The sequence below is a fragment of the Anopheles ziemanni genome, chromosome 3 (genome assembly GCF_943734765.1).
Source record: "Anopheles ziemanni chromosome 3, idAnoZiCoDA_A2_x.2, whole genome shotgun sequence".
NCBI classification, from domain to species: domain Eukaryota; kingdom Metazoa; phylum Arthropoda; class Insecta; order Diptera; family Culicidae; genus Anopheles; species Anopheles ziemanni.
The window spans coordinates 69,691,394-69,718,267 of NC_080706.1; the positions used below are offsets into that span (position 1 = coordinate 69,691,394).

The 26,874-nt window shown below is 42.7% G+C and overlaps 2 protein-coding genes across 2 annotated transcripts; both read right to left on the reverse strand.

Moving 5' to 3' along the window:
- Nucleotides 1-21,980: 21,980 nt before the first annotated feature.
- LOC131285374 (uncharacterized) lies at nucleotides 21,981-22,982 on the reverse strand (the record flags this gene model as incomplete). Its single annotated transcript, XM_058314226.1, has 2 exons — nucleotides 21,981-22,346; nucleotides 22,587-22,982. Coding segments are annotated over 2 exons (762 nt in total), but the record flags the coding sequence as incomplete, so codon positions are not given.
- A 12-nt stretch (nucleotides 22,983-22,994) lies between these two features.
- LOC131287125 (leucine-rich repeats and immunoglobulin-like domains protein 1) lies at nucleotides 22,995-24,641 on the reverse strand. The gene has a single exon (XM_058316144.1). The coding sequence runs from the start codon at nucleotides 24,639-24,641 to the stop codon at nucleotides 22,995-22,997; it is 1,647 nt and encodes a 548-aa protein (XP_058172127.1).
- Nucleotides 24,642-26,874: the final 2,233 nt, after the last annotated feature.

The window sequence follows — 26,874 nt, forward strand, 5'->3', positions numbered from 1 at the left end:
TCCCCTATTGTGGTCTCAACATACCAAGCCATAGTCCGGTATTCATGTTTCTCAAGCACAAGGTTCATTCGCTAAGTTGATCGCGTAGAAGAAGCAACTATCCAAGTGTTCTGAAGTTAGTAGAGTTATCATGTGTGTCATTATGGTTTTCAATTCGACGTTCTTTTAAATTCCTACGAAAATTCGTACTACCGAGAAATGAAGCAATTTGGTGGAATCAAGGGATCATAACGATTGAACGTGATCATACTTATTATTCACGGTTGAAATCAAACTTCGGATCCAATGAAAAGGCTTTAAAGTGTGACAATGGAAATTTTAAGCGTTCAGAATCAAGTAGAATGAGGTGATTTTTTTACGATCCTTGCAAGATGAAGAAGAATACTTTTAAAACTAGTTGCCAAATAGATACAGTTGTTGTTTTTCATCTTATGAGAGACGAATGTTAGGAACGCGTATAAAAATAATCATCTAAGGTTGGAAATAGGTAGATGGGGCGCGTCCAGGTCGAGCCTTCCAATAGTATCTAATTGACGTTTTACGGATAGTCATTTAACCGCTTGGCACGCGCATCGTCTAGGTAACCAGCCATTTTTTACGTGCGTCGATAATAGATATTTATAAAAATAAACACGACAGTAGATATTTGTAAAACAAAGCAAAAATAACATGAAATAAAATAAAAGAGGCTGTGTTGGATTTGACGAATGCATAGGACAATTTAACCAGATTGTCTACGATTTCGAATGAAGAAAAGAAAATGAATGCGGCCAATGCTACAAGAACGGACCAGGCAAGTATGGTGGTCTATCCGATAAAGAATAAGGAACTTGACACTACCATAATACTTAAAAAAGTTATCCAAACCAGATTTCTTTTTTGTTGGCGCAAATCGGTTCTGAAAAGTTAAAAACCGAAAAACAGTTTATCTGCCAAAGACAAATTCATTGTATCGTTTCGATGTTTAGCTACAGATCAAATTAAAAAAGGTTTTAGCTTAGGCATTGACGAAGAAAAACTCGCCCTTTCTTACCGTGGCAGTTTTAATGTGTGCTTTTATGTTAACATTCACTCTACGAGCTCAAAATTTATAACGAACCGCGTGCCGGAAGTGATGTACAAGATGGCTGTTTGACAGATCATAGATTTGGCCTAATATATCTGATATCCTTAAATCCCAACTGGACATATTCGATTAATAGAAAACGCAAAAATACAAGCTTGATTTCATTTTGTGGTAATATTAGTTAGTGAAAGTTTGAGACATGTATTATAAACACGAAATATTTTATGAAATAAAACAGTTTATTAATCGTGCCATACGCAATAGAAGGGAAAGCAGTAGTGAAGAAAATTTACCGCATATAATTTCTGCTACTTTTATTTTGATCTTAGTTTTAACCTTATGAATTGTCTAAAATTTAAATATTAATATACTAACGACACAACCATCATGCTTGAAATAAGAAACATTGAGAGTTTACTCGAATGCATCTAATGCAATTTGCTAAATTACGCTTGTTTCAATTTATGAATCAAATTAAATGAAACAAAATCTGCACTGCTTAATTAGAGAATCATCAAACACTTCTTATGGCAAGAATGTTTTTGATGCATTTAATTTCTACTTCGAGGTGAAAAGTGTTTTCACAGACCAAGCTGTCAGCTTTGTTCCCTTATAGATGTGTCTGACTCAGGGGACGCAAGAGTAGCGAATCAAAATAAACGGTTCTTGGAACACACGATCCCTCCTCCCTTACCCCCTGTCCTCTCCTTCCCCAGAAGAGTATTTTTCATTCGAATCGAGCATTTTTCGCCCGCTTCTGGAGCATACTATTAAAAACGCTTTATTTATATGTCTTCGGGCGAAAAGCCATAAAACCCGCCGTCGCCGCCCGGATGGGAAGGTGCATCGTTTTTTGATTACTATAATTGCACGTGCGTTTCTGTTCCCTGTTTTTTTATGATATCCTCCTTTAACAACGGCCAGCAAGCAGTCATCTGGCGTTCCGTAAGAAGACAACGCGTGAGTCACAGAATGTTGGGTTTGGGAAACTATGCCGGTCAATGTTAATCGTCCTCGAATCCCCTTGCCAGCCCTTCGACATCGTCGAGAGGGGTTTTTTTTCTTCTTTTCGGTACAGGTGCGAACATTCCCGGGGGTTGCGAAGAAAAAAAAAACGCTGCAGAAATCAAAAGAGACGAACGTTGGCAAAACAGCGATAAAAGCAATTTACAAGAGATGACTCAAATAGGATGCAGCATTGTCTCCTTTGTCACACCATTTATGTACCGACCGAAGGAAAGGCGTCCCGAAGGCGTTGACTAAAGGCGAAGGAATGTGAATGAGGTTGACAATAAGCGGAAAACCCTCCCAGGCTAGCCGAAACAAAAGCGAAACACAGAAACAAACAAAAAAGCCCGGCACAGAAAGTATGCTAAACTTTTCCCGTCCCGCGATGCAGTTCCCGTGCAAAAGTTTCCCGGTGCATTGGAAGCCCTTTCGCGAAAGTCGAATCTGCAAAAAGGAGGAAATAAAACGAAACGAAGGGAGAAGAAATACATCACACTTGCCAACATTATATTGTTCGCCGGCTCTGCTTGGGTTGCAGGAAGGCAGCATAAGTATGTGGCACGCCAGGACGGTCGATTTATGCTCCCGGGCATGTGTGTGTATGTGTGTGTGAGTATGTATGTTCGCCCTGCACTTGACGTTGCGTTTTTCAACCCGCTTTTCTTGTGTCGTTTTGTTGTTTTACAGCCTCCGCTCCATGGAAGGTTCGCCTCGGGATGAGGCTCGGTGGCTCCGTGATTCATATCGGCTGGAAGGCTCAATTTAAAACGGTTGCCCACCGGGGGGGAGGTTGCTTTTAAACCGTTGTCATCCGATAGCTGCAATTACGATCTGCCTCCAATTGGTCGTCATTCGATCTGCGCCGTGGGCTTGCGTTGGGCTGTTGTTTTGCTCGGAGCGAAGGCGGACGGATCGCCCAAGACAAACTGAAGGCGGCGCCGGATTGTTTTCGGGGTTGACGTGGTTTGCGCTCGAGGGGGGAAAGAAATTAAGATCAGCACTTTCGATCCGGGCAACGAAGGGCGTTGGTGCATTTCGTTGTGAATCATAATGTCATGTTGGTTTTTCGTGATGGTTTACGTTAATGAACTATGTTAAAAAGAAAGATGGCACTTGTTCAATTGATTGTAGACATTGATTTGTTATAGTTAATTGAAAATTCGAAAACGTTCAAAAGTTTTATATAAAAGGGATAGAAAGAATTTATTTTCAGATGATGAACTAATTCGAATTCAGATCGAATGATACCCATGAACAATATTATTATTTTTTTATCAATTATTTTGATTATTTTTGGGTTGCTTTTTATTTTTAATTGATAATATTGTTTTTGTTATTATTATTATTATTATTATTATTACTTTTATTATTTTTAGTTTATTTTATCTATTATAATTACTGTTATATTTTCAAATTGTTTGCTATGCATCAAAAACAAATGAAATAATATACTCAAATATAAGAAATTATTTGTTTTTCATTTATTTTTTTTCAAAATTTGATTTTGCACTATTTATCGGTAAATTAATAAGAAAGCCTTGAAAAAATGGCAAGAGTACAGTCTATCTAAGAAAGACAATTCCGGGATGTAATCACAATTTGTACCTGTTTTTGTTTTGTCCTCCGTAATTAACAATCACCGGAAGCTTAGCTAATTAAAACCTTTTATAAGTCAGTAACAAGCTGAACTAATTAATTTCGAACCCAAAATCGTTCAAAGGTCTAAATTTGTTAATTCCTATCTTTGAAACTAAGCGTATTTTTTGCAATGGTCATATCCATCTCTAAAAAAAACATGGAAACCGTTTTAAATACATGATGATTTTATTTAAAGATTGTTTCTGTATAAGTAGATTATCCAGTTGTCGATAGAAAATTTTATATCCCTTATTTTTGTTCAACAAATGATTTTTCTAGAAAGTGCAACGAATAGTTTTTACCATTAAAATTAATTTTGATTCATTTCTGATTAAGTAGCTTTTAGACGAATAAAAAACATTTCCATAGCATTTCATTTATATGATAAAAACAAAACATTAAAAGTCATAATTACACATATTTAAAACATGCAAATACATTGTAAAACCTGAAATTTGTTTGAAAGATCTGGAAAGACATGGCATTGATTGTATTTTTTCAAGTACGATGCAATCACCCTCATCCTGATGAAAAACATTCCGATTGGAGTTCACACCGCGGAACACGTTGCAATAGTAATGGCAATGATTTACACTGAAATAAATCTGGTGCAATTTTCCACGTCATTGATCTGCTTCTCTGTTTTAACTGCACGGCAAACAAACGTATGCTTGAAAAAACAAACGAAAGGTCCTTCGGGCGATTGCAATAAATCTCTCCGCGGTGGCCTCGAATGTAAATATCAGAAAGAAAACTATCATTTACAGCGAGGTCACAGCGCGCCGACGACGATGGCTGTTATCTGGGATGTGTTACGCAAAATGAATGGACGACATGTGGCAAACGAAGAAAAAAAAAGAACAGCTTCAGGGCCCGGACGGTGAGAGGCAGGTTATGTAATTTCGGTCCCACCTTGCGGACAATCCAGCGCCCGAAGGGCAGTGCAGTGATTAAGCAGAGTGCATTCGCATGTCCCGGTATCTCCAGCGTCGCGTTCCCTGACAAAAAAAAGCAGAACGCACCCATCCCAAGGCGATCGCGTCGGTTGCGTTTGTGCGAACGGGAGCATGGGAGCACATCCTGACGAAAAACCCGCTGGCCTCCGGGGCCGTCGGGACAATCGGAGCGATCTGCGCTGCGGTTCCGTCGGTTTTCTGTGTCACGTCCGGTTGCAAAGAGGGAGGCGGGGGGGCATTACCCTATTCTTACACCATTACGGAGACACGCGAAGGCATGTTAATTGTTGTTAATTCGAAAGCATCGATTTCTCGTCATCATTATATTCCATTAGTGACTCTAAAATCGCCCACGGGTACCTTTTCGATGGGTTTGTGCGGATGTTTGCGTCTCATTTTTTTCCATGTCGTTGGAGGTTAAACGGCGGCAAGTAAAAGCATGCTTTTGTCCTTTAAAGATTGCTTTTTTAAATTTAAATCAACATAAATATATGCGTGAGAGGTCTCCAACAGAAAGAAAACATTGCGAATTTTCTTATCTTTTATGCTTTGACAACCGTCTTCTGGATAAATACGGGATTAAAACCAATGTTTTAATTGATAATGAATTTAACAGAAGCTCGTTGCTGTCGACGTTTAGGAAAGCTCTTTTTCGGTCATGCGACCGAAGAGTTTCATATGATTTTGTTCATCAGGCATATTTCCATATTAAATATTTTTTGCTACGGTAAGAAAAACTAAAGTATGGAAAAATAAAAACTTTGTTCAATTTTTTTCAAATTCAACCAACCTCGGCGTAATTTTGTTTGAAAACCCTATAAATTAAGTTTTTTAATGTTTGCCTCTCGTTTTGCTCGTAGCCTCAGTTTAATTTAACCAATCACTAGAAGATAATACAGATACAAGCATGTCCGCTTTAAATAAAAAAACTACCATTCAAACTTTGTGTTTTGTTCTCAAAATTGATTAAAATGAGTTATAGAAATTAATTTTTAAATGTTTGCATCTCGTATTGCTCATAGTCTCAATCTTATTTATCTTATCATTAGAAAAGAATAAAGTTTAAAGCATGTCCGTTTTTAAATCTATGTAAGAAAAATTTGTTTGGAATTATTACAAAACATACATGATAAGTTAATATTATCCTACTCGGTTTAAATAATTGTTTATAAATTGTTTATAAATAACGAGGGAAAGTTTATTTAAATCGCATTTCGACTAGGAACAACTACAGCTTGTAAATGTGTACTATTTTATGTATGCACCATAACCCTCCTCAGAGGTCGGTTCATCCATTCCGTAGGGGCCTAAACATTGTAAGACATTGTAAAAAAAGCTCCGACAACGTCGATTACAACTGGCCAGCTGGAAGTGCGTCATCCCATCCGTTCGTAGGGAAGTTTATTGCGCTACCGGCCCGGATGCCCAAATAGAGCAATTCTGGAGACACACCACACACTCCGGTATGTCAGCCTAATTATGCTGGCTGGGAAAAAACCCACACACACACACACACACCGTCGCGCATTCCCACAGCGATCGTAGAGGGAAAACGTTTTACATCCGCGTCTTGGTGGTGGAGCTTGTACTGTTGTGTATATGTCGTCGTCGTTTTTTTTTTGTTGTTATCTCCGGTGACGTTTATGTCGTGTATGTGGGGTTGTTTTCATCAACCGAATTTCATACAACTTGCCGCTGCCGCTCACTTAACTAACCGCCAACGTCGAGCGTAAACGGATGCGGTGTTTTGTGCCCTTGGGGGTTGCACCCGGTGAGGAGGGGTACAGTGGGCGAAGGAAAAAAAGGAAATAAAATAAATCGCCCTCTAGATCCTCCATCAGATCGGAGGACACGTCAACACGGCTCGGCACTGGGACACAATAAATTCATAAAAATACCGACTCCCCCGGCGAAAGCTGACGACGGACAAGCCCTGGACTCGGTGCGAGAGGGAGGGGGGTGGGGTCTGGATGGGAACCGGGATGACTTGATGGGCATTTTACTGCAGGATGCTTGAAAAGTTTACTGCGGCCACCATGGCCACCGGGCGACTCACAGTAGAAGTGAGAATATTTTTGGGGAAGTTAACTCGAGCACAACACCGCATTCCACCGGTAGGAGGACCGCTTCCGTCACGTACACTCATTAACATGCGCAAAAAAGGAAAAAGAAAAGTCCAACCGAATAGAGAAAAAAGCACCCCGCCTGTCACCAAAGTGTTGAGGATGACGAAAGGCGGGCGAAAAAGTAAAACAAAACGAAACCTAAGGTCTGGTGACGAATTTTCTCATCCGTAAATGGGTGCACCACTTGGTGGCGTTATGTATTTCCCCTCTTCTTTTTTTTCGCTTCACCATAAAGTGCCCTGAAAGCGTCAGAACGGAACCTGGAAGCGGCATCGTGGCTCATTAATTAATTCCTCAACACGGCCCATACACATGAAACATGGTTGGATCACTAAATGCCGTGGTCAGAAATATGGGGCAGGTTCGGGTGACAGATCGGCCCGCAGCAGTTGTGGTTAATTTTTTATGAATTTGTCTTTTCCAAGTCCCAACTTGTCACGGATTATGAACGGAAGGTCAGTAAAATGTGAAATAAAACATCCGAAGGGAAGGGTTGAAACATTTTATTCAGTTTTCTACGAAAAGCTTGCTCGCAATGAATTTCTATTCGAAATCAATCGTTTTTCTTTGGAAAATTTTATGACATTTTATCAAACGATATTGGTTATTATTGATTATTTTATAGATTGCGACAAAAGCGTCAAATGTAAATAAACTTTATGACTTTTCACTTCAATTAAATTAAACCCACTATAAATTCCCCACTATGTAATATTCCTGTAAATGTTCACACATTCAACATTCTGTGCCAAAGTGCCAGAGTAAATAAAATAATTTACCTGAAGATGGATCCGACTCGATCAAAGACTATTTTCAATGAGTGATTCTTAGAACAGAACTGAAAATGATATTTCAGATTATCTGAAACGAGTTAAAAGCGTTTCAAAATAGGAGTGAAAAATGTGAAAAAAAAAACTAAACTCATCTAGCAAAAGGAAAAAAACACTTATCATTCAAAATGAATGTGGCAGTGATAATTTGTGAAACAGTGGCAAATGAGTTGCTTTGAGTTAAAGCGGTTTGTGATAGTCAAAAAAGTCGAAGAACGTCACGAAAAAGCTAAATTCCAGAAAGAATATCGCTCAACATCTGAAACAAAATGTTTTACTTATGAACTTTTATTTTTTCCTAGAGAATTTTAATATTCTACAGGATAATTCTTTCCTCAACTCTTGTGAAATGCACTTTTTTCAAGTAGTTTAAGTGAAGGAAATTCTTTTGCGAACCGGGCGTTTCGATTTTGTTCGTCCGTGAGAACGAGTTCAGCTGCAGTTGTTGCGATGATGCAACAACCCATTAGCGCGTTCTTTCCGGCACGGCAAACAATGTTTTGGAGTGCTTTTTTTCTCCACCCGATGATAAAGATGTGGCTGTTGGATAGTGACGATTTCCGCAAATAAGCGAAGGAAAGGAAAATGCCACACCGTATGCTTATGGCGGCAAAAAAGAAATGCTTCATTCTGATGAGCATTACATACTAGAAAAGTGGTGATAGTGTGTGTCGGTTACAAAAATAGAACAACGGGTTGTGTAGCAAGATAAAAACGGCATAATAGGGTGAAACGAGATAGTTGCAAAAAAAAACAACCACAACAAAAAACTTACAACCCACAGAGACACATGTAGAAAGAAACGCTGGTGTAAGTAGAGAGCAATTGAATGGTTTATCCCCGTTAACATGTCTAATTACTGTCGAGGAAAACTGTTGGATTATTTGCTCTCCCTTTGCTGCTGCTGCTGCTGCTGCTAGGTTTTTGGTCGGTTTTGCAATCCGATGCGCTCCAGCCGAGCAATGAGACGCTAATTTAGTGCTTTAAGCCGTGCTCCGCTGAGCTTTGCTCGTCCGCCCGAGCTCGATCGACTGGCTGCGCTTTTCCAGCTGGCCCGCAAGCAACGTGTCATGGAGATTAAATGGAAAACTTACCGGCTCGGACGCTGGGACGGTGGTACGATTTTGGAACAAATCGTCTGTTTGCCCACCCTAAGCAGCTTGTAATGCGTTTTAACGAGGTGTGAAAATAGATGAAAAGATACTGACCGACCGAAGAGTGTGAGGTTAAATTTTGCGGAAAGTTTCGATATTTTAGTGTTTAAAAAACAAAAATTAAAAAAAGTATTCTAATGAATAACACATTTTCTGTAGCTAATAGTAGTTTTAATTGACTAAAAATAAAAACGATCAGACAAGAAAACTTAAAAAAATTAAATTTACCAAAACAATGCTATATTAAATAGTATACAATATAATCAATTTTCAAATGTAGAAATGAAACATTTTTGAGCGATTTGAGCTTAGAAAAATCTTGTAGATTGGAATTGTGTGTGATTGAAAATATTTTAAAAATTTATTTTACGAACGAAAGAAAACAAGAACTCATGAAAAATAATCCGGCACAATTTGAATATGAAAAAAAAATGGAAAAATCTGGCTCGAAATTGGTTTTCGCTGAAACGTTTCTCGAGCGAAATGCAATTTTGGGGCGATTCGTTATGTTATATTTTTATGATCGATTCGAGGAATTTGGAAAGTTATGATGTGATGTTCGTATTATATAAATAAAAAGTAAGCATGATTTTAAAATAGTAAAGATTTGTAGTGTTTTTTCCCACCCCATCTTTTTTCTTTCTTTGTTTGAGCATGAGGTACAGCTTTTTAATGTATTTATTTGTAATATATTATAGTTTGCCGCGATATACATTTATTATACAGATGCGACTTTCTTGGCTTGTGGTTGCTGTACTCTTGAATGGAAACACTCGTTGTGTTATTTTTTCCGAATCATACGGTAAACTAAACTCGAAAAATAAACTAATCTCTTTAGGTTATTAAACAATTGTAACGTTTTTCAAAAAAACATTTTTTTTAAATTGAACTGTTGAATACTTTATCTAGCATGTTTATTTCTCTTCTGTGGCTTCCTTTGGCTCCATTTCCTTTCTTTCAAACACATCGCTTAAATTTTTCTCAACCTTCATTTGCTAATGTTTCTTGGTCAATCGCATCTTTTTCGGATTGGTTGGAGAACGAGAGTTGTTGGAAAATAAATACAGATAGGTAAAACCAACATTTTACGTAAAGGAACTTTCGCAAACAGTTGTTTATTGATGTTTTCATTCTTAATCCTTTTACTAATATCTCATCACGGGGTTTTTGATTTGATTCAGATGCTTTTCCTCCTCCAGCTGGCTCTTTGAAACAATATGACATACAATTAGCGATGCGATGCACGTGCATCATCGAAACTATTTACCAGACTCTTTTAAAATATTTTTTTCAAACCGTTGCTAATGACTTTGTCCCGAGAAACATCCCGCAAACGAGACGCGAAGGATCACTGGCTTTCCACAGCGCTTAGAGCGTTCGCGTCGAGAAAACTCTCCGGCGATTATTGCCCTCGCTCTGTCGCTTTGTCTCCGGTGGCATCTTTTCCCAAACGGCAACGATCGTCGAGGCGCATCGAGAGCGACTGAATGGCGTTGATTAGGGGTGGAAAACTTTTAACTAATGATGTTCTCCACCGTGTCTCGTTTTGCATCGCCATTTCGAGAGCTCAAAAACGTGGCACAGAAGTAAAGGAAAAGTAAAACCCAACGAGAGAAAAAAAGTAAGCAAGGTTCAGGGGAGCAAATCAATGGACCACGAAAAGCTGCAATGTTGCAACTGAAAACGAGACTCTCCGAGCTGCATCTCCCAGGTTTTGTGCAAAAAAACATGCCCCACGGCACAGTAAATAGAAAATGGTGAAATGATTTAATTAAAATTAGTTTGTTTCATTTCGTTCGCTTGTTTTCGCCGCCCGTTAGCCGGAAAAGCGGACATTTTCGGTGCCATTGGCGGAAGGTGATGATGGACGTTACAAACGACTGGCTGTTGTGGCGGCTAGAATAAATGTATAAAACCCCCGTTCGGACACGAGTAGAAGAAGGAATGAAATGCATCAATGTGCAACAATTGAGAAACCTCCGTGCGAAAAGCGGATAAGCAGGATCCGTGGCTGATGAATTGGTAGCTGACGGGTGGGAGAGGGAAGTGGAAAATCGGACGGTAAATTGAAATGTCACGAAGATTAAATTGAATTCATTTCGTCGCTGAATTTCTCCCCATTTTTCTTGTTACTTTGTGTCGGCGAAAAGGAAGGTTTCAACCTGGCAGCACGAAGCAGCATAAACATTGGACGGAAACAAATACGAGAAAAGGGGGGAAATATAGAAGAACACGCGGAATAAGGAAGATATTTGCACCCGGAGAGACGATGTCGATGGAATGGCGGAATGGCTAAGGTGTAACGAAAAACAAAAAAAATAGGAAACAACAGCGTAGAGTAATGCCGCAATTTTACTCCGAGAGTCGTGAGAAGTTTTTCAGCAGCATCAACCACATCGACATTGGGGTGGGGTTTTATCCCCTCGAATTTCCATTCCACCCCCCCTACGGTACAGTAATCCCAGGGAAGACAACAAAGTTCATCCAACGCGGGATGTGCAGCAGCAGGTTGCATTTGCAAAGCCCTTCCGGTGCTCATAAAATCATGAAATAAAATCAGCGAACATAAAAAACATAAAAAAATAAAACCTCAACGCTGGGCCGCCGTGGAAGCGCGAGTTTTTCCATGCGATTTGTTTTATTGCTCCCTCGCTCGCTCGGACAAATTGCCGTTTTGTTTTGCGTGAGCGAAGCCGACGTGCAATTATCGGCGGCGGTGCATCAAAAGTGCAGCAACAAAACAAACGAAACTCGGCGTCATCAGGGTTGAGAAGATAAGAACAATTAAAAGCGTTGTGAATGGTTGGTGAGATTGATAAACAATAGCTTGATTCTACAAATAAACGTTAACGATGGTGCGTGAAGTGTGTTACGAACATCAAAGAGAGTATGATTGAAACAAATGCGAGTAGGCAAAAATTCAATAATGAACGTTAAAATATCTAAAAACATACTCAACATTGAAGAACGAATTCATAAAAGATGTACCGGGTCAAACGGGTAAAAAATATTGGAGTGATGCTACACAGTGACGAATTTAACTCCAAGATCGTAAGAATTATACTCCAAGATCGTAAGAATCGTCCAACATCAGTTGTCGTTCCGAAAACAATTGATGCTGTGCGTGAACGGATATTGCAAGATCGTCATGTGAGTTTTTGTGAAATAGAGACAACCTTAGGTATTACTGGGACCAGCATATACTTAATATTGCAAGAACATTTAACTGTCAAAAAAATTTGCTCGTGTTGGATTCCACACAATTTGTCAATCTCTCAAAAAAAGACTCGTGTCGATTGGCCGGAAGAAATGCTCGAAAAATACGATTGCGGTGCTTCAAAACTCGTCTTTAATATCCTGACAGTCGTGGATTTACGCGAATGAGCCCGTAACTAAACTGCAATCGACTGTATGGGTGTTTCAAGATGAGCCGAATCCAACAAAAGTTGTTCGCGCACGAAGCACTTCCAAGCAAATGATCGCATGTTTTTCCGGAAAAACTGGATATATCGCAACCACACCTCTAGAACAACGCAGAACAGTCTATTCTGAGTGGTACATAACAATTTGTTTGCCAGTTGTCTTCCAAGAAATCAGGAAATTCAACCGCTGTCGACGGATCACCCGTCACCACGACAATGCGAGCTCTCATACATCGGCTCAAACAACTGCATTTTTGAGTACTCAAAACATCGATTTGATGAGTCATCCGCCATATAGTCCTCGATCTAGCACCACATGACTTCTTTTAAATCTCGTACGTAAAAAAATAAACTGAGAGGTCAACGTTTTTCAACACCTGAAGAAGCGAAGATCTCTCTAAAAGGACTCCTGTCGATTGAAACTTTAAACATTTTTTTAACAACACAAATAGCGTTCGTATGTCAAAACGTTCTGAGAACGGATAACTTCAAAAACATCAAACTTTACGATAAAATTATTAATTAACAGATTTCATCACCAGTTTTGCCAAATCCCGAAACATAAAAGGCAACCTTCGTACAACAGTACTTTTTATACTACTTTGAAAACTTTTAATCATCGTTTAAGGTATTTGGCCCGCGCTTTCGGTTTCTTTTTAATCATCTGACCCTTTTCAAAAAATGTATATCCCTGGTTTAATCTATCTGATATCGAGCCATACGTTTTTGATCCATCCTTTTACGTGTTGCTATACATTTGAAAACGCTGAATTCTTATAAAGTCCAAAGTTTTGGTTAAGTCCAAAAAACCAAACGCCAAAAGGGCGCATTTCGAAGACTTGCTTATCAATTCTTAAAATTCAGTTTCAATAGAGATTGACCCGAAACAACACCATAGAACTTCACGGAAAAGTGGAATGTTTTATGAGCAGCACCTTAACCATTCTTTATCATTAATTTGCATGAAGTGCTTTTAGGGAGGCATGATGTTTTTCAAAAGAGCATAGCTGTTGATATTCTTCTGTTGAAATTTGTTCCCAAAAACTGCCCCAAGTATTGGTTTTTCCATCGCTGACTTGAGCAACTGTTTATGGTCGTTCTGTGCGTACAATAACAGCTTTTCCGGTACCATGACAGAAGAAACAGAATGATGAGAACTGTGGCGTTGATTCGTTGAACTACACCCGTTGCGAGGGGGAGGTTGTCTTCGGAAAAGGGCTTGATTGCACGGTTTGTATTTTTGCCGGTACGTCGTGGAGTGACCCCGCCCTTGAGCCGCCCCGAGGAAGAACAATCTGTGACGGCATGAGAATTTTACACAAGTTCTACTTTTGAGCTCCATTTAGAGCGATGGGTTTTCCGTCTTTACCGAACGCGGGGGGTGGGCGTGATGGGGGAGCGAATGAAAAACAAACTTTAATGAAATTAATTAACAGTTGTTTCGTAGCACAACAATTCGGTGGCACAAGGTGGCGAATGATGATGGCCTCGTTGCAATAAATACTAACCCCCCCGGTCCGACGGAGGTGTTTTTGTTTTACTTTCCCAGGGCTCTCGGAAGACACTCCGAGGGGGTGGGATGGGGTGGCTCTAGTATCTTAATTTGTCCATCGTCGACGTCCACTTGACGCTGGGGCTTTCCTTCGCTTCGAATGGATTTCGCGTGTGCGACACGGAAGGGGTCAGCAGCAACTGGCTCCATCTTTGACGGTATTTGTGTTTTTTTACGTGACCGTTGTTTATTAATTAACCGACGATTCGTCGCGAGAGGCGCCGCGATAACAATTGCTGACAATCGGGCCGAGGAGGGTTTACTAGTCAAGCATGAAGCGAGCAGCGAGTTGTCACGACGATGCACACACACCTCGAGAGTCCCCGCGGAGTTGCACGATTTCCGAGAAGCAAGTCGAGAGGATTAATCTTCTTCCTTTGAACCTGAAACGGCAAAAGGAAGAAAACAAAACGGCTCAATCTGTTTCTTTCGTGCTAATTTACTCAAACACCCATTGGGAGGTTTATTATTTCAACCCTAATGCGTTCGTGAAACGAAACCAAACTCGTGCTGTTTTTTATTTTTAATGAAAAATTATTCGTTTATTTTCCATCGTTTTGTATGTGTTGTTTGTTGTATGTGTGTTTAAGGATTCACTGCCAACCCGCGTCTGCGGGCCGTTTGTTCCGTTTATGATTTCTTAATATTTGCTTTCTAAGTCATTTCCTCCAGCGCTACGGTTTTTTTTCTTTTTAACCATTCGCGTTAATATATATTTACAAAAACCCCCTTACACTACGACGACGACGTTCGATAATGTCTAACAAAATCATCACAACTCCCTTTTTTTGTGGCCACGTTCTGTGTTTTGCAGTGGTTGCAACGCACAACTGTTGCCAAAATCACGTTACGAAGTTACTTTTCCAGTGAAACAAGGATTATCCGATTTAGTTTATTTTGTTTCTCAATGTTTCACTGATTAGTGTAAAGTAAAACTTCGTCTATGGACAGTTTTTCCTCTCTTTCCAACATTCCTAGTCAATTCCCTACGAAAGTGAGTGGAAATGTGTAGACTTTACTTGTTTATTTTGTTTATTGAAGTTTTAAATCGCTAAAGATACCGTAGTTTACACTCAGTGTGTTCCTTCCTCAATTCTGTTTTTCTTTCAAATTTTTACATTATTTTTCACTAGCTAAAGGGGTTTAAGTTTTAAAATTGATAACAACACGATGCCCGACACAACTCGATCGATAGGTTTTCCATCAATATTTTCTTTTTCTGATATAGTTTATGGAGAAGTGGGTTTACTAAATTCCTTTCCGTTTTCCTTTCTCCGTTCCCTTTTGTTGTTGTTCTCGTCTTCTACGCAATCTAATTCGAAAATACACTTATGGAACGAGAGACTTTGACTTTTGCACGGGTGATATTTACAGAAGGTGTAAGAATTTCGATATCTATACCCAATATGTTGACTATCGTTTTTAAATTCCTTTTTTTTGTTTGTTTTAGTATTTCCTATGTATCGTTAAGTTGCTCTTTTTTACCCTTTTTTTTACCGCCTGTTCTTCTACACATGCACACGCGTTGCTGCACTATCTCTATGTACATAAACATCCACTTATAATGATTTCAAACAACATTTCTTTTCCACCTCGTAGTGTGTTGATGACTTTCGTGTGGGTGTTTTGTGGCATTCACAGGCCGGCATATCTCACTTTGACATATCATTGAAGAGATGCAGCATTAACACTCTTCAGTCTCTTATGTGCTACCGGCCTTGCAATTACACTCGAATGTCTAATTCCACTTTTTAACTGGAAACAGTTTGTTTCGTTCGTTTGGGTTGGTGTTTAAGGGCTCTCGGTAGTTGAACGGCCTACCATCACTGGTACGGCCTACCATCACTTTTTATGTGTTGAAGATGAAGAATCTAATAGCTAGCACGTTTTAAAGTGTTGTTTTATCTTCTCCCGCGTTCAGTCGACCTTCCCCAATCGCGACCCCCCCAGAGGAGCGGTAATAAGTATTTAGTACGTTTTGTTTTTGCTTTGTAGAAGAAATATTGCTTTTCGAGTAGAAGTTGTTGTGTAGTGTTCGCTTTGTTTTGTGTCTTTAAATATATATATTTTTAGGTTTTATTTGTTTTCGCACTGGGTGTGGCAGCGCAAAGTGTCCGTTTGTATATTATCATTCAATTTTCACTTTATTACCACCTCGACACCACCCCTCCAACCACCCGACACCTAGAGACTAGAGCTGCCGGAAACGTGTTTTTTTGTGGGACTGCTGTTGGACTGCTGCTGAGAGATAGCTTTCGACCTTCGCCATACAATCATGAAGAGAACCATTATGTTATTGCCTTTCCGGACATTCTCCTCTTATTTTATTACATTCCCGCTTTTCTCAAACCCGCGCGCCCGGGGGTTGCTTCAACATTCACATTAAGCTTTTTTTTTTGCCTCCATCCGTTCAGTTCCTTCCTCTCTCTCTGCGTAGATCGTGTGTCTTTTTTGTTTCATTTTTGTCGGTTGGTAATTTTGTTTCATTTTAAATTCAATTTTTCTTCCCCTGGAACTTGGCCGACGCGTCTTTACGTCGTCGTTGTTCTCCCCGTCACCTCCCAGTTTGTGGAAATGCGAGTCGCGTGGTTTACGAATATAATTTAATTTAATTACACCTATCTCTTCTGCTCTCGTTTAGGCTCATTACTCAACCATTTCTGCGCGTCAGTTTGTTTCTCCTTTTTTTTTCTCCATTATTCGTTATTATTTTCTTCCTATTTCTTCCTCCATCATCCAAACTGTCCTTGACTACTTTTAGTGCGGTCTTGAATTTTTTTCCCCTTTAGTTTATCCCTTTATTTCAAAACATTTTCCACTGTCCCCCGTATTTTTTTTCCACTTTTGATCTTACATTACTTTACGATCTTATATTTTTCTCCTGTTCTCCCTTCGCACGCACCTGTCGCGCGGTGCGCATCGGTTTTTATGACATAATTATCGTACCTTCCTCCCCCGAGGCCACGAATTCAAATGATGCATCCCCCCACCGGTCCTTTCTTCCCCCAAGGGGTTTGACTTTATTTTTTTGACGCGATTGGTCAAGAAAAAGGGTTCTCCGAGGTGGTGACCCTCCGTCGGACGCGTACCAACAGCGGACGTGACGGTTAGGTGTCATTACGCGTTACTTATCTCGGTAGGGGCGAACCCCTGACCACGAGCGGATGGCGGAGGTCTGCGGCCTTCGACCGGGGGCTATAAAAATGCGCCCACCGCAATGGTGGTTCAATTTGAACTTTAAATGGTTTAATTATTTTCACTTTTATTTCCCCACGCCGCGCGCGTGTGTGTGTTCAGTTTATCATCTTCCCGCCCGCTGGCGTTTGAGAACAGGTTCAAAGTTTCCAGATTCGCCGAAGGAAATCGCGCTGGTGCGCTTGTGGCGCCTTGAGGGACCAGAACCGAGTGCCTTTTTCCTTTCCACCCTCGGGGCACACGTTGGTCACTTTGATCTTGGCCTGCGTTGGGGGAACAACCCCACCCCAGAGTACCGGAAAGTTTCCTCCTCCTCCCTCCGAGCCGCGGGTGAAAAGTGAGAAAAATTAAACCATCACCAAAGGAAACATTTTTAAAAAGTCAAAGTAAGAAAAGACGCAACATCCTGAAGGGCAAAAAGTTGAACCGAGGAGGTAGGATGTCCTTACGGCGAAAGGGAAGCGGGGAGGAGATGACCAAATCTTCCTCGAGGCCGTCGAAGATTATCGAAACGAAAGCAGGTCCCAATTATGAAAGTAAAACCGAAGCCAAAATGAGGAAGGACGAAGCGGTTGAGGTCGCAGTTGAGGTTCGTGGCGAATTAATTAGGTTCCGAGCTAATTCGACAGCCGTTCGCACTTCGGGGCAGTGATTTGATTGGCAATGGAATGTGAAAGTGAAATTAGTGTACGCTAATCTGCGAGGTCTTCGAGCTGTTCGGGAGGAAGGAAAACTCCATCGTTCCATTGAATACTTTCTTCGTAACGAACACAGGAAAGGATCAACCGGAGGACCTGACGGTTGGACATTTCCGCACGGTTAATTACCGGAGTGGTGACTACTCTTCGGAGAATGGACCTTCCCGGCCAGGGACATATGGCCGCGTTCAATTAACCTAAAATGTTCCCGTTCTCGTTCGGGTTTGTGCCGCTTTTTGGAATTGGAGAGAAGGCTGTCAAACCGCGGCGCGCTTCATCCGCGAATTAGAGTTCGCACACCAAACCTGGACACGACACCAACGAATGGAAAATGGAAGCTGCTACGACACCGAGTCGGTTTCAATAAGTATGATTGATGGTTCTATTACCGGCAGAGAGAGAAAGAGCCCGACCACGGGTTCGATTGTGGCCGAACATTTCCATACACGTCAGCGACCGAAGCGGGAAAATCGAGGCCAACCTAACGATGATGCTGATGGTGATGGTTTGCCGAACGGGATACTCGAGGCGGGTCGACATTGACCTATAAGAGGAGAAACATCCAGGGGGCACACCGAGAAATAAGGGCTAATGCGCGACCCGACGTTTCACGTGACACAGAGGAGGGTGATGACGCTGACGGGTTCACCCGGTTTCAAACGTCGTTGGGGCGGGAATATCGATGGATAAAGCGATACACCTCTAGGATGATCCACATGTGTGCGCGGTAGATATCTTGTCGCGATTAGTTCCCCCCCTCGAGATTGAATCTTCTTCCCCGGCCCTCTCAACGTTGCGATGAAAGCGTGAAAATAAAGAGACGAAGAGGCCACGGTTAATTGCTGTGCGACACGACCCCCACAACGGTGGAAAGGGGGGTGTGACCGACCTCCGACGACCGGGAGAGGGATCTGCGCTACCGGCCAGGGTCAAAACGTGAGCCCTACTTTCCTTTCCTTCGGGGCTCGCGCGTCAATAATGAGCTGGGCGAGAAAGCTGAGTAATGCTGCGGGGAGCGAAAGGTTTCGCCATAATGCAATCAATCGATCGGAAAAGGGACCGGAGAGAGGAAAGAGGTCAGAAGATATGAAACGCTGATGGCAAGCGTCGTCACGCCGCATCGAATCGGTCTTCGGTGGGTGTTTGGGTGATCGTGTGGAACATTTTTTTCTAACACTAATGTTCATCATTTACAGATGTTTGAACACACTGTTTGAACTACTCCATGTGGTGACCAGAACCATTTATTTAAATGGAATTTCTAAAAATCAATTCAAGTGTAAATCAAAACCCCTGGAAAGTCCAACCTCTTCGCAAACAGGAAACATTAGGCCGAAGCGAAGTTCAAACAGAAAGTCAAATATAAGACTCTTTGAAGACGACCCTTATTAGCATATCAAAGTTTTCAATATATTACTTCCAGATCGATGATAAGGAAGAAAAAAACAACACTTAGTACAGTGTTTTGAAAGTAAATTAAACAACTTGAGCTTGCCATTAATCACCTGCATATTCCCAATTGCATCGAGCTTGTGTTCCTTTTTTTTAATTTTGTTAAAAGCTGAACTATATTTATTTTGTAATTTCTAGTCTGGAGTGGCTTTTATCAGCGCACGTGGAAATCTATCTGGGCTTTTTTGAAAAATATTTTATTACAACGTAAAACGAGTGTTGATTTCTTTGATTTCCATTCAGACTTCTTATCATACATTTTAAACCAAGCATTGGGACCAAATTTTCAGGGTAAAACATATTTTCTGAAATCCATGACGACATTAAGCTATACTGAACGAAAAGGTTTCAGATAAATGTAGTCTGCAGACTCATTTAAGTAAGTAGAAAGTAGGAAGTTCAAAAGTGAAAGAAGTTGTTATAATCCGAAGACAAACAAAAATGTTATAATCCGAAGAAAAGCAAAACCGTTGACTAACAAATTTAAAAAATTACAAAATGTATCAAAATCAAATTAAAAGTATACAAATTAGAAAAGGAGAAATGCAAAGACGAATTGAACATTGACACCACCAAAGTAATGTTAAATAAAGACCAAAACCAGGTGTAAAAAGCACTAGCTTCACCCGGAAAACCCTGTACATCGTGAAAGAAATGAAACCACACAAGGAAACTCCGACGGCAAACGGTGGGTTGTTTAATTACAATTATGTCCTCCCGGGAAACCACAGGATGTTTGCTTTGGCGAAGAATAAACGGTTTTGCATCAATAAATGTCAAGCTTTGATTTTTCCTTTTGTTTGCAATCGTCGTTTTGTCGTCGTTTGCCATCCGAGCGGACTAATGAGTGGGTGAGTTATAGACAAAGTATGTCCTTTTCCCGGGACTCCTCTCTTTTTTTCCCCGGTGGTGCTTGTTGTTGTGTCTTTTATCTTACACTCCATTAAGGGATCAAAAAGGCTCCTTTCCTAAGCCATTGTTTGGTTGGCGATTGTTTCCCCGAAGAAAGTGCACTTGCCGAGGGAAGGGATGTTCAAGAGCGGTTCTTTGCAACCCTGGCGAACAATTGCGAGAGCGCGGCCGCGAATTAGACCGATGAGGCAAATCTCAGCCGGAAGTGGAGGGGCAAATCCGCTGGGTGGTGAGGGGACATCCAAGAGGGGCGGGGCAAAGTTGTTCATCAACTAAATCAATAAACACTTCCCGTCATAACCTTTCCGGTGGTGCCGTGTGTCCCGCCCGCCCAGCCACCACCACCCGGTCGTTGAGACCGGATGTCACCGACATTATTCCGGCCATTAATTTAATTAAACAACATTCCAGCCCGCGGTTGCCGGACCGGACCGCGATCACGGTTTCCTGCGGGCTTCAGCCGGGAAAACCCGGCCAGTGAACAACAATGCCGCCGGTAACGACGCGGCATCGAGGATGTCGACGAGCCTGACGACTCTAACGAGTCACGGTGTTGCCGCTGCTGCTCTCGTTTCCTGCAGCACATTGCCTGCCTGTGTTGTGCTCGAAGGCACGCGCGAATTTCCAATTTCGAGAACAAACGAGAACGCGGGCCAACGCTTCTTCGAAGGGAAATTTATTCCCCGGACACAACGCAACAACAACGGAGAGAGGGAAGGAAGGTGATTCTGCGAACTATTCATTTTTAAATAATCCCCACTGGGATGTCCTTTGATGGTGGACGGCAGGCGAGAGGCTGTTGATGAAATTATTAGTATTAATTCACTGATTTTCCTGCCACTGGTCAGATTATGAAAATTAAATAAAGTAAGGTGCGTTGCTGCAAACAGAGTGTCTTTCAGCAAAACGCACTTTATATTTATAAGGAACAATAATAAGGAGGACCTAAACGATCTTGCTACTTAAATGAATCCTAGATTTCCTGTACTAGTTTTGATTTTCAATGTTTCCTTATATGCCAATCCACTTCCAGTGTGAATGTATGATCAATTTAGTTCAACATAGCTAATGTTTGTTGATTTGTTGCAACTGATTTGAATGTTTCGTCTACATTTATTTGATTTCTGTTTAATTCTCTTGGTATTAATAACTGGAGGAATTGGAATGCAGTTTAAAACTTCTTCGGAAATGCTTCGAGAATGGGAAATTTTGTAGAAAAACCAATACGATATTTTTAACAAACGAAAAAGATACGCTATCAAAATTCGTCAAAATGTAAGCAAGGATAAATCCGACCGATTTGACAATCTTTTAGTTTTAGCTTTAACTTGAAGCATCACTCTTAGAGGATTTGTGTAAATGAACATAACGTAACCTTTAAAAACATAGATACAGTTGATATTTTAATTTTGAAGAGTGCTTTAAAAACCATTTTAGTTCGATATGGTTTTAAGTCCACCACAAATAAATATTCCGCGAGCACGTTCAGCTCCAAGGATAAACCTATTGAAAAAAACAACAACCTCACAATTCTTTGAAAATAAAATCTAGACAAGTGAAGTGAAGGGTTCAACAATAATTTCAAATTGTTATTCTAGCTACTGTTCCGTTAAGGAGGGGAAAGATGATTATGATTCTTTTTCTTCCGAGATACTTCACCGACCTGCGTTATGTGATTTTAGACCTCGGGAAATCTGTTACTCATCTATCTTTCGAAGGTCTTTAAGAACTTCTTATCCGTGTTAAAAGAGGAACTTATCCATCACCACGAAATGACTCGTGTAAAGCAGCAGCAGTCCAGCAGTTCGTAATCAGCACCGCACAACATTTTTAAAACGTCTCTTCATAGTTTTTTTTTTCCTGGGCAAAGAGGGGGAGAATAATTACGCAACCTATCTGCCATATCCTTGCCTGGACGACTGCTCTCCGCCGACGGAGTTCACTTGTTTTGCCTTCCTATCGTTCTTACAATTAGTGATAGTGGCGTATGGCGAGTTGCTTCCGACCGCTGCCTCCCAGCGTTGCGCAGGACGTCGTCGTAACCGAGGGTGGCGGTGGGGTGACCGGAGACCGAGCTCGACCGTCACCATTATGATGGTGGTGGTGGCTACCGTTGCTGGTGTTACTGCTGCCTCCGCTGCCTCCACTGCTGTTGCTGCCGTTGTTGTTGATGTGGTTGAGGGTGCTTATGGGATAGTTTGCCGCCAGCAGCCCATTGCGGATGGGCAGCTCGGGCGGTGTGGGGGAGATGGGACTCTGCGGGGGTGAGGTGGCCTCACTCTGGCTCTCCCCACTGCCTTCACCGTCGTCGTTGACGTCCAGCGTGTCGTCGTCGTCCTCGCGGTCGGACGAGATGTCATCCCGATGCGGATGACGATGATGGTGATGGTGAAGATGTTGCTGCTGCTGCTGCAGTTGTGCATCCGGTGGCGGGGTGTAGTGACCGCCGTGTGCAAGATGATGGTGTGCAGAGGTGGATGACGGCAGTGGACCTCCTCCTCCTCCCTGTTGTTGTTGTTGTAGGCTCGCCGGATGATGATGGTTGTGGTGGTGGTGGTGCGTCTGATACTTCGCTACCCGTGGTGGTCCACCACCACCGGTGGGCGCTTGATTGACTCCGACAACGGACGCGCTGATGGTGTTCGTCTTGTTGCCACCACCAGCAGCCGACTGTGACGGTAGGAAGTGATCTTGATTGAGTCTTAACGGGGCGAGCGTTTGCGTCTGGTAGGTTATCTGATGGTAGTGGTGGTTAGCCGGATTGCTGCTACCGGAGGAGATACCGCCGTTGCCGTTGTGGAGATGGTGGGGCGGTATCGGTGGTGTGTAGTTCGGGAAGAGCTTCATGCCCGGCTGGATCTCTTGCTGCTGGCCGATGGTGAGATGATCCTGGCTGAGCTGCAGGAAGCTGGTGGCGGTTTGCTGACCCCCAGTACCGCACACTATTGGACCTCCCCTCCGAGGCGGTGGAGGGGGAGCCTCTAGCTATAGTTCCGTGACCGGTATGTGCCGGATGCCGTGCGAGTGGTGGTGGTGGTTGTTGATCTGGTAGTTGTTCAGCGTCGTTGGGTGGATGCCTAGCCCGCCGCCACCCGGACACGGGTGCGGATGGCGCGCCGAGTAGTCCTCCTCGGAGAACGTCTTCTGGTACTCGCGCTCCTTGCGCCCGATCCCGTTGTTGCCCCAGCTGCCCTTCACCACCTCCTGGATCCGCCGGCGGCACTTATAGATGACGAGCGCGAGCGTCGTCAGGATGGCGGCCACCCCGACCAGCACCACGCAGATGATGGCCTGCTGCTGCCGGTCGGGATGTGAACAGCCGAGCAGCTCGGGCGAAAGGCTCTGCAGCACCTGCTCACGCAACCGATCCGGGGCCGCGCAGACGACGGGAATCTGGTTGACGGGCGCACTTCCACCCTCCGTACCGGAGCTGTTGCTCTTACTCACGAGCAGATTGCGCAACCAGAGTATCTGGCAATCGCACAGGATGGGATTCTCGGAGAGATCCAGCTCGACCAGCTCGTTCCACGACAGCATCCCATCGGTGAGGGTCGTCAGAGCGTTGTCCTTCAGCACGATGCGGCGTAGATGGGGCAGCCCGCTCAGCGCACCCTCCTGTATGTCGCTCAGCGCCTTGTTCGAAGCGATCACAATCTCCTCCAGATTGGTGTTGGCCTCGAACGCACCGCTTTCGATGCGGTTCAGTCGCAGCGATCCCGAGATGTCCAGCAGGCGAAGGTTGCTGAGGCCCGCGAACGCACCCGCCGGTACGCTGTCGAAGTCGTTCTGGCCGATGATCAGCTCCTCGAGCCGATCGAGTGGGGCCAGCTCAGCCGTCGGAATGCGGCTGAATCGATTGTCCGAGATGTCGAGCGTGCGGAGTCGCTCGAGCCCGTGAAAACTGTCACGGGTGACGTTGAGCAGGGCCGCTCCATTCAAGTCCAGCCGACTCAGACCGGTCAGCATACCGAACGCCTCCTTCGGGATGGACGTGAACGAATTGAGCCCGATGTACAGCTCGGCGAGGCTCCTCAGTGGAGTCAGAGCGGGCGATGGCACCGTGCTGATGGTGTTATCATCAAGATACAGCACCTTAAGGTTGCTCAGACCCACGAACGCCTTCGGGTCGATCTTCGCTATCCGGTTCTGGCCGAGGTTAAGCTCCTCCAGCTTCGGCACGACGGAAAACACACCCTCCGGCAACTCGTCGAGGAAGTTGCCGCGCAGATTCAGTATGGTGAGCGACACCAACCCGATGAATGTTCGGTTCGTGATCGACCCCACCTTGTTGTGGTTCAGGTGCAGCTCGGTCAGCTTCTTCTGGTACGCGAACGTGGGCGGCGGCATGTTGAACAGATGGTTGTAGCTGAGATCCAGAAACGTCAGCTCGGCGTAGAACTGCATCGAAGAGTCGATGGTTTTGATTTTGTTGTTCTTAATGACTAGCCGATGGAGGGAGGGATTCAGCACGATCGGGAGTACGTCCAGCTGGCCTTCCTCGCACGTCACCACCAGCGTGTCGTCGTCGCACTGGCACCCGAGCGGACAGTTCGCCAGCCCGGCGGCATCGACCGGCGGGACCATAACCGCCGTTACCAGCGCCACCGTAATCCCCAGCGTGAGGGTAAGCATTATGTCCAGCGACATTGGCGATGGGAACATTCGGAGTGTTTTTCTACTACTCGCTCGGGCAACGTCGTCGTGTGCTCTTCTGATGCTCATCGTTGGTTAGGTGGCGTTCGTTCGTTGCTTCTTGGATACCTCCTCAGGCAGGGAGGCTTCAGGACAAAAAAAATCCTTGCGTTTGGGGACACCCTTCAACGCTAATTCGACCCACCCGGTGCAGTTGGGATTTTACGTCGAAGGAACACAATCGGCATTCGACACGAATTTCCTTCCTTACACGGCCGCTCGAAACGTCATAGTCTGGAGAGAGTGTGAGAAAAAAAAAGTCAACCAAAGTGGAACCGTTAGAGAAAACTCGATTACGGAAGAGGTGCTATAAGCTATTTATTGGATTATAGGAATTAGAGTGACTGGTGTGTTGATATGAATCGCCCTCCGGTCACTTCCGGTCCGTGTGTGTGTGTATGTGTGAGAAGGAAACGCTACGACACGGATTGGATTTTTCTTCCCTGGGTCTGTCCTGGGTTTTGCCCCAGGGAAACCGGTGACGGTGTTTACCTTGCCACGACTATCCTGGTAGGGAGTTTGAGAGAGAGTGTTCCTGTCTGGAAGAGGTCTTACGATTTGTACGAAAAACTCGATAACACCACACACTCAACTCAGCGCAACCCCTCGGGGAGCGAAGGGGGAAAACATGTGGCTCAAGAAGAGGCAAAGAGTGTAAAACATTAGCCCGCAGCTAATGCCCGTACAGTAATCCGCTCGTAATGCGGTTAAATTAATAATACAGGATGGTTGTTTTGCACGGGAGTAAACAACACAACCAGCGCAGGCAATTCGGGATGGAACTCTCTCTTCTTATAGTTTGTTGAAGTTTGGAAAAGATTTAAATGTATCAGACACGTTTAGTTTCAGTTTTAGGTTAGCTGGAAGTAATGTTATGTAAGTAATCAAAGCAGATGTTTTCTAGAAAAATCAGTTTAGGGAAATTTGTTGTTTTTATCCATTTTTGTAAAGATACTCTAAAATAGTGATGAGAATAACAACTTTTTTCAGAGATTTAAATCAGACTTAACAATCATCACGATGGTTCGAATATTTAAGTTATGTTTTTGTGATTTAAAATGAGAAAAGTCTAGAGTTATATAATTCCCATTTTCCCGAATCGATTTCCAACTCCGAATTCCCAAAGATTCATTAATCGTAGAAGAACCGAAAACTAAAGACCAAAACTGGGCAGAGGGCCCCAATTTGTTTGGTCGCATGATCCACACCAACAAAAGGATTATAAAGATTCGTCAAAGACCTATCAAAGACTCATGAAGATGCATTAAGGTTTCAAAAGATTCATCAACGTTTGAAAATCGGATTCTAAAAGAATCATAAATCATTGTGTATAAATCCCGCCTAAGGATGTATAAGGCACAACACAAGAAAAATCCGCAAACAGCCACCATACTGCTTTGTATTCTTAAAAGAGATTCAAATTGTAAAAGAGTAAATGAGTGAGTAAAGGAGTTGCTAGTCGGCACAGCGATTCGAATCCAAAGTAGGGATTGAAATAACTCATTCACTTATTTGGGATTCGAATTCCTGTTACAGAGTCAAATTTAAAAAAGTTATAAATCTTCCAGTATTTATCAATATCAATCAATTTAATGGTGTAACATTCTACTAACTCACTCACTCTTACCCAGTACGCACATCACTACTCGAGAAGCACAAAGAAAAATTTAAATGTTTAGTAAGTAAATTCAAGTATTTTTCACAAAATAATACAAGCAATGCATAAAATAATTTGGAAATACTACATTAATCATTTACAAAATCTGAGTATCTTAATTGATATACCATAATGAAAGAAACATTGTGCAACGCTTCAAAACTCCCCACAGTGGAACGGTTTCATGTACATCCTATTGTCGATAAATTAATCTCTTCACTTACGAAAAATATGCTGCGAATTCACCAAACTACGCCCTTTGTTGTGTTACCAGCTGTACGGATCAATCATCATTACCTCCAAAATGTGTTCAATCGATCATGCCGGGCACAAATTCACGAGGGATTGGCGATAATTGTATTCAAATTGTGCGAGAAATATCGCCGTTCATTAAAGTTGATTCAATATCGATGAACCGACCGTTTACATTCGCCAAACTCGACACCGCCCCACACTGAACCCAAAGACCGACGCTAGAGCAGTTCTAGCTGCGCTAGAAATATTGCAAGCAATTAC